This window comes from Echinops telfairi, unplaced genomic scaffold (genome assembly GCF_000313985.2).
Source record: "Echinops telfairi isolate 266 unplaced genomic scaffold, ASM31398v2 ScPeMD7_7469;HRSCAF=8507_0, whole genome shotgun sequence".
Classification (NCBI taxonomy): domain Eukaryota; kingdom Metazoa; phylum Chordata; class Mammalia; order Afrosoricida; family Tenrecidae; genus Echinops; species Echinops telfairi.
The window spans coordinates 49,114,581-49,122,934 of NW_022111372.1; the positions used below are offsets into that span (position 1 = coordinate 49,114,581).

Here is an 8,354-nt window from a genome sequence, read left to right on the forward strand (position 1 = left end):
AGCCGTGGGGAGACCCCTGCCGGTACTGAGATGCTTACATGCTCATTGATTCAGTTTTCCTCCTGCAGTCGGCATCATAGTGTGTGTTTTGTGAGATGGAGGAGGACTTAGTAGATCAGTGTCGGACATATGGGCTAATGTTGGACTTATGGGCTTGGACAGCACTGAGTTGGGATGTTTTCTTAATGTATGCTTACCCTTTATATGAAACTCTCATATATGTGTGTGTGTGTGTATATATACATATATGAGTTTCTGTGGATTTGTTTCTCTAGTCTACCCAGACTAACACAGGCTGCTAGCTGCAAGGTTAGCAGTTTGAAACCACCAGCTGCCCTGCTCGTGAGAGATGAGGCTTTTTATTCCCAGGAAGAGGTAATAGTCTCGGAAGCCCCCAGGGGCAGGGAGGGAGTTCTACCCTGTCGCATATGGTGGCTGCGAGTTGGAATGCGCAGGCTGGGAGCTCGGTGTGGGTTTGTTGTGCACAAGCAGAGTTGGTCCTGGAATTGAGTTTTCTTAAGAGACAGAAGCATCAGCTCATCATTCAGAAACTACACCAGACAGGGAGATTCATGTTGGTGGTTCGTGGCTCTTCTGTTTCCAGAGAAGATGGTCTTTACTTATTGAGAAGATGGTCTTCACAACAAATGGAAAGAACGTTTTAAGAAAAAACTCACCATCCTTCCAACACCCAATGGGGGCCTGTTTCGGTAGATGCTGCCATGCCAGGCATGATTTTTTCCGCATAGATACAGACATTTGATATACTATATCTTCAACCTGATTTTCTTGTTGTAACCTTGTCTTCATTAACGATAGTATTTCATGGCGATATGACAGTTTGACCCGGGAGACTTATACTGCCGCCCCTCATGCCATCCCACAGTTCCACAGTGCAGCCTCTTCATGAGGATCAATTTCTGTGACCCTGATTTATTTCCTTGTGCTATCTTCCCTGCGGTGGGAATTCTCAGGGCAAAGTTAGGAATGTCTTCACAGCTTAACTTGCAGTGTTTTACAGAAATAAATCCTTATATTCTCCCTGCCTCCTCTTTTTTTTTTTTCTTCTAACATCAATCTATATTTCATCAGAATGAGCCCAGTGGTGGAGCTGATCTAACATCTGGTGAAGTGTTTCAGACTCGTGTGCCAACAGGTCATTAATAAACTTGCCATCTGACCAGGCGTTGCTTCTTTGAAAACCACCATTTTCCCTGAAGAGTTTTCCCCATTCTTACCACCCTTCCCCACCCCCAAACTTCAAGTTCTCTTTCTCAGTACTTGGGGAAGGCACGCCCCCAACGTCTTTGGGTCTTTTCTCAGAAATGCATCCTTTATTTACTTTGGGAGTCCGGGCTTGTTTGCATATGTAAAACCGGCACCATATTGTTTGCAGATGCTCAGGGTGCTGCCAGATAATTGAACGTTAAAAAAAAAAAGTTGAGGTTTTTAAAATCATTTTCACAAACCTGACGCAAAAGAATACTTTCTTAGAAGGAAAAGGAAAAGAAAAAGTGTCACATGGCATTCACAGTAAGGGCATTCCCAACCCACCGAAGGTTAGGCATCTGGAAGCGGAGGTGAGTAGCATCATAGGAGATAAAGCCGGGTAGATAGAGCCCCCTTCTGATCTAGGAAAACAAAGGCCTGTGAGAAGTTAGGACAGATGGCAGAGTGAAAACTCACAGACCAGGGATTAGAAAGCACCACGTGGGGAAAGTAGAAGGGTCAGCGAGAAGGAGGGAGACCCCATACCAGGACTGACTCTGGACCAGCAACCCTGGGGCTCAAACCTCCCAGAGACGGGGGGGAAGGGTCTCCCAGAGTTACACCCTCACTCCAAACACCCGCAGTATTACCAGTACATTTCCTATCGCAGCAATAGAGTCCTGTTTCGTTATTATATTTAGAAATCTAAAAGGCCGATTCCGACTCCTGGCGCCCCCATGCGTGTCACAGTGGAACTGCCCTCCAAGCATTTGCAGTGGCTGATTTTTCAGAATTAGATGGACAGGTCTTTCCTCTGAGGGGTCTCTGGGTGGACTCAAGGGACCGGCCTCTCAGTAGAGTCCCCAGGGACCAACCAGGGACATTTTAAGATAGGAGGAGACAGAAACTAATTGTGTTTCCGGTCAGTATGGGACAACTGGGAGAGGCCCAGAGGTGATAACAGCTGTTGAATGGGGATGTTTTGAGGATTAAAGCCTTTTGTTAAAAAAAATAAATAAGAGAGAGAATTAGACAATCCTCTGTAAAAACAAAGGGGAGTATCAAGCACAAACTGACTGACTTGAATTAGAAGGCTGGATTCTTTTCCCCAAGTAAATGTTGAAATCTCCGAGAATGTCAGCAAATAGTGGGTCTCTGGTTGGCGTAGTGGGTTACCTGTCGGGCTACCAACCGCAAGGTCAGCAGTTTGAAACCACCAGCCACTGCATGGGCGGAAGATGAGACTTTCTACTCTGTAAAGATTTGCCGTCTTGGAAACCCATGGGGCAGTGCTGCACGGAATCGGAATGGGCTGGATGGCCGCGAGCTGTTATAGCTGCTGCTGAGTGACCTGCAAGGTCAATGCTCTTACAGCTTTTGCTGCCAGCTCCTCCCCTGCCTGAGCTAGGGCCCTGGTTACAAACATCAGCCCCTCCCCTGCCTGAGTTGGGCCCTGGTTACAAACATCAGCCCCTCTCCTGGCTCCAAGCTCCGGCTTTGGCTGAGGGGAAGGGGGTCAGGGTGAGGGGTTCTGCTGTGGCCTCTAAGGTGCTGGCTCCTCTTTACCTGGTGGGAGCCCAGGGTGGCTGCAGGAACCCTCTGGAGGCTGAGTACCAGGTATGCACCCTGTCCTCAGGGGGCCAGGTGGGAAATGCCCCAAAGCAATGAGCGGAGGCCCTGCTGGGAGCTGCAGTTGCCTCATCCGGAGTTCCAGCCCAGCCCTGAACTCTGCGGCAAGCCAAAGGTCTCTGGGCCTGAGAGGTGTGAGAGAAGTTGGAGCCCGTAAAGGTGGCACCCTTGGGCATCCTCGGGCCAGTCTGCTACTTCCTGCCGTCCCGCCTTCGCATCGCTTGCTCCATTTTGAAAGCAGGCTGTTAAAAACCAGCACTTCTGATTGTCACCGTACTTGGACCCAGTGGGGAGGGAGGGCATCAGCCTCCTGTCCCCACTCTTTCCCCACGAACCATAACTCAGCTTTCTGGATCAGCAATTCCTCCTGGGTTGCCATCTGTAAGTAGATGTCGACTCGTGTTAGTGCACGGAGTGGGATCATTCCTAGATTTGATGCCGACTCACAGCGACCCTGCAGGACAGGATAGAACTTCCCGTCTGTGTTCATCCCAAGAATGATAAACACGTTGCGTGTCCTTTCCAGGATCTGAGTCCTGGGTAGATTTCAGATTATGGGTCAATCACGTCCCTCCCCTACACTGAGATGTGGGATTTAGAGACAAATTGCCTTTTAAAATTATTTTTGCAAAGCCCGAAAGCCTGTGTCCCCTCATCTGTGACTGAGGGACAGTCCTCTGGGCCTCTCTGGTGTCAAAATCAGTCAGGGTGGTTCTCGGAGGAGCTGTACCTGGGGATTGTCACCATCACATGGCTATGATGTCTGATTCTTATTTCTGGGGTAACTTATTTCCCTTCACCCAAATCTAGCAGCGGGTCAGCATGTGTAGAGATTGGAGTTAGGCTGGACTAGAACTTCCCCGGCTTAAGCTCCGTGATGGGCACGTCAGGTCCTGGCCTGGAAAGGGCTTTGTGGGCGCCTGGGGAGGAGAGAGACCCTCTTTGCGCTGTTCTCCCTTCTTCTCAATCACTTCTGTTGCTTTTAACCTGGGTGTTGTCTTTGAAACGTTTTAACAAAGCAGACACACATCCACAACCTTGCGCTCAGGGACTGGCCAGTAATGATCCCATTTTTTGGTTTCTCCTCTCATTTTAAAATTGCCTGTAGGACTTAGTGAATTCTAGAATACTGCTCCAGAAAACAACACGGCCACTGCACATCCTTCAGATGGGTTTGATTTTGTTGCTTTTTTTCTTTTCATTTTGACGCCTCTTTTAGAAAGTCCTGGTGGTGCTATTGGGACTGCTAAGCACAAGGTCATAGATTCAAACCCACCAGCCATGCTGAGACGGGAAGATGAGACTGTTTGCTCCGGAGAGATTTAGAGCCGGAAAACGGTCTCCAGCGTTCCTGTGAGTTCGAATGCACTTGATGGCAGTGGGTGTAGCAAAGAGCATCATGTTTGGGGAAATGATACTCACTGCCATTGAGTTGATTCAGACTCACGGCCCCCCCGGGTGACAGAGTAGAACTGTCCCCAAAGGGTGTTATGGGAGCAGATCGCCCGATCTTTCTCCCACAAAACCCACCTTTTGACTGGCAGGGAAGCACATAGCCACTGTGCCACTAAGGTAAAGTAGAAGATGAGCAAAAAGGGAAGGATGTTCGGTAAGGTGGACTGACACAATCGCCAAATATTGAACATATCGAACATCCCCAATCATAAAGGTGGCCCAGGGCTGGACAACCTCTCATCCGTGACATAGAGTATACTACATGCATGTAATATGCTATGTAACTAATTAATATATATTTATAGGCAGTAGTTAAACCTGCTGTATATTATATAATTGCATGTTATATATTATATCATATTTAGTATATGCTACATATTATATGCAGGAGAAAGACAGGGCTTTCTACTCCCATGAAGAGTCACCATCTCATAAACCCACAGGGGCAGTTGTGCCTTGTTTGTAGGGCTGCTCTGCATTGAAATTGACCTGATGGTGGGGAGTTAAGTTTGTCGTTTTGAGGTGTCTTATAAAATGTTATCAATGAGTTTGTCTATGATCTGCCTGGGCAGCAGCTAACAACAACCCCTCTCTTCTCGGAAGCTCACTCTCATTTTATTTTCCCTTCCTTGTTCAGAAACTGGATGGACTGGCCAAGATCCGGACGGCTCGAGAAGCTCCATCTGAGTGCATCTGCCCCCCAGGTACGTGGCGTCTCACCCCGTACAGGGTCACCTGCCTCCTCTGCTGTGTGCTCACACCTGCTTTGGGCAGCAGAGCCCGCTGAGGCTGTGGTCAGAGGCTCGTGTTGCGGACTGCTGGAGCTCGTGGCTGGTCGTCCTGAGGCCTTTTCTTCGTTTTCCCTGGCTGGCTCACTCATCAGTGATGCTAGCCGAACGGACTGGCTGGGTTTGATGAAGGCAGTGCCTTTGTATAGGAACTGAAAACATGTTGGCAGTGACTTCCAGTAAAGGCTTAGACGGAGGGAAGTAGCCCCATCCCATTATCAAGGTGGAGAAGCTGATGCGTGAATCTCTGGGAGAGACCATTTGCCCTGCCCTAATATTGCACATCCAGCTCTGCTGCGGACGCGGAGAGGCCTGAGAAATAAGTTGGTGACTCCAGTATGGTTTTGCTTTGTGTTCGTTTCTCTCGGTGGCATTAGAGGGAGCAGAAAACACAGTTCGCGTGATTCAGATAATCATAGCTCTTTCTGGTCTTGCGGGTGTAGACTGGGATGGCTGGGAATAAAACCAGGATTTGTTCATTCCTAATCCAGGTGACTCAGACTCATATAGACTTTTCCGTACCAGAAAACAGGTCTTCCAGATGTCGACATGTGTGCGCTGTAGACACCGTGATTGAGAAGCTAGGTGTCAGCTCAGCCCGGGTGTTTTCCGGGCTGGAGTAGGAAACAGGTAGGACGTGATGACTTTTCGATCAGCTCAGAGAACTCAGTGGCTGACTGCGGTGGCCCCTATCCTGACCCTCATCGCTCTCACCTTATCCCCATCTGATTCAATGGTCCAGAAATTAATGATAGAGTAATTATCATCTCAAGGCTGAGAGATTCCCTGAGACTTCTGCAAAGGTGGATCTCGTGTGCATCAGAGAAAACTACGTCTTGGATGTGTCTTACTGCCAGAGGCTTTGTGACTAAGGCCCTTCCATCTGACACCCTGGCCAGGCCTGGGATTGGGCTCTGCCTTGGGAAATTACCTGTAGGACACCTGTGCTCAGACCATGGTCAGCCTGGGGCCAAAGTGGCCGACTGTGCTTGGGCATCCTTTCTCCTCTCTGTCCTATCAAAGAGAGCTTGGCAAGCAGAGGTTATCAACATAAGGAAATCAGTTGGATTCTTGTATCTTAAGGATGATGATCCAAGTACTGCCTTATGATCCAGCAATCTCTCTACTGGATATATACCCCAAAGAAATTAGCAATATAACACAAACAGATATATATATACACATCTAAGTTTACTGCAGCAGTTTCAACAATAGCATAAACATGGAAGCAACCCCAAACCCCAACTCTACACAAGTTCTGGTACATTCATACTATGGAATTTTATGCATCTGTAAAAAACAATGATAATTCTCTTACACACCACAAGACATGGCCAAAACGAGGGACCATTATGCTTAGCAAACTCAGTTAATCTGGCACAAGTAAATATTTAATATCACATTGTTATCAAGAAAACCAAAGAAGAGGAAGTGTGGTTTATACATCAAGAGACTAGACCTTGAGGCTAGGGACAGGAGTGGGAACAGGAGAAGAGACAGATGGGAGGGTGAGGGGTGGAGACAAAAAAGAAAGGAGGGTTTAACAAGAAAAGGGAAAATAAAATAAAAATTGCCTCATTGGAAAAAAACATGCCTCCAGAGTCTTTACTCCTCCCCATGTAACTGTTGGTCTGAGAGGCTAAAAAGATTAGGGAAAGTGAAAGAGACGTGACCTTAGTCTTTAGTGACATTTAAGTTCATTTCAAACTTATATATATATATATACACAAAATTCACTGCCATCAAGTGGATTCCGATTCATCGGAGCCCGTAGGACAAAGCAGAGCTGCTTCTATGGGGCTCCGAAGCTGTAAATCTTCAGTGAGCACAAAGCCTCTTCTCCCAAGGAGAAGCCGGCGGGTTTTAACAGGGACCTTGCAGTGAGCCGCCCAACTCACATGCCGCCAGGGCTCCTTGGGGCAAGTACATAGAGACCCCAAAATTACTAGGGCGATGGGAGGGAGGGGAAGAGGGGACACTCGTTGCTTAGGGGACACGGAGCCGTTAAGAGTGAAGGGAAATTTTGGATATAAATAATGATGATGGCTATTGCACAACATGATAAACATAATTAATGTTGCGGAATTGTACACATGGAGAATGTTGACATGGCAAATGATTTGTTACATATACAAATTGCAACACACACACACACACACAGAGGGGGAGAGGGGCGGGGGAGTTTGGGGCCAGGCTGCCAGAGCACAGTTGGATCCTCTGTTCAATTCTCAACATGTGCTGCTCTCAGCAAAGAGACTTTCTTCACCAGAAAGGGGTTGTTTTATTGTTTTACAGTGAATTTAATCTAAGACTGAAAAAGGAAGACCTGAAAGTGGTTGGGTAAAGTATCAAATTCAAGGACAATCACACTCATCTTGTTGTGAACCATCATTGCTGCCCATCTCCCACCTCCCCGAACAGACAGTCAATGCCCGTCAAGCAGCAACGTTTCATTTCCCCATCCCAAAGACAGCCACCAATAAACTCTGGGCTCTATCAATGCATTTGTTTATTTTAGATACTTCATATGTGTGATCCTTCAATGTCTGTCCTTTGTGCCTGGTTTACTTCACTCAGCATAATGGTCCCAAGGCTCACCCATGTTGCAGCTTGAATCTGAACTTCGTGTCTTCTTAGAGCTGAGTCGCGTTCCACTGTGTGTATGTGCCCCGTTTCGCTGACCCGGTCATCTGCGGATGGACAGCTAGGCTCTTTTCCACTGTGGGGCTGCTGTGAACAAGCTGCAATGAACATTGGTGTTCCCGTCTCTGTTTGAGTCTGGCGTTCGATTCTTTGGGGTGGAGACCTGGGAATTGGATCTAATTAATACTTTAAATAATGGTATCTCAAACATAGGAAATTCCAGAATATAATATTAAAAACAGTAGAGTAACTTCCGTTCCCGAAGCATCTTCAGAGTCACAGAGGTGCCTAGAGTTTCAGAGTGTTGTGTATCCTGCTCGCTTTCATACTTTTTTTTATAACAAAGAACCTGGTTATGACTGGTCCTCAAGTGTATACAAGTGGGCTAATCCAGCGAGTGGTGGCCCAGGAGCACCATAGATTTTCTACGTACACGCCTTCCTTGCTTTCCTATGGCAGGTATTCGTCTGCTAGGCACGGGTCTGCTTTTGTGAATGAGTCTTATTAGAAACTTGCCCTATCGCCAAGCCCCATTGTTTGCGTAAATAGTGTCCAGTCACTTAAGAGTATAATCTCTACAAGTCAACAATCCATGTAATGTGGCTAGTCGCCAGCCTCTATGTGTATAAT

The 8,354-nt window shown here is 47.3% G+C and overlaps 1 protein-coding gene across 1 annotated transcript in view; it reads left to right on the forward strand.

The window, feature by feature from the left end:
* Positions 1-2,860: 2,860 nt before the first annotated feature.
* COL23A1 (collagen type XXIII alpha 1 chain) overlaps positions 2,861-8,354 on the forward strand; it is a 380,073-nt gene continuing 374,579 nt past the window's right edge. Inside the window, exons 1-2 of the mRNA XM_045284683.1 lie at positions 2,861-2,953; positions 4,931-4,997. Of these exons, the coding sequence (XP_045140618.1) occupies positions 2,861-2,953; positions 4,931-4,997 (160 nt within the window). The remainder of the gene's footprint in view (positions 2,954-4,930; positions 4,998-8,354) is intronic.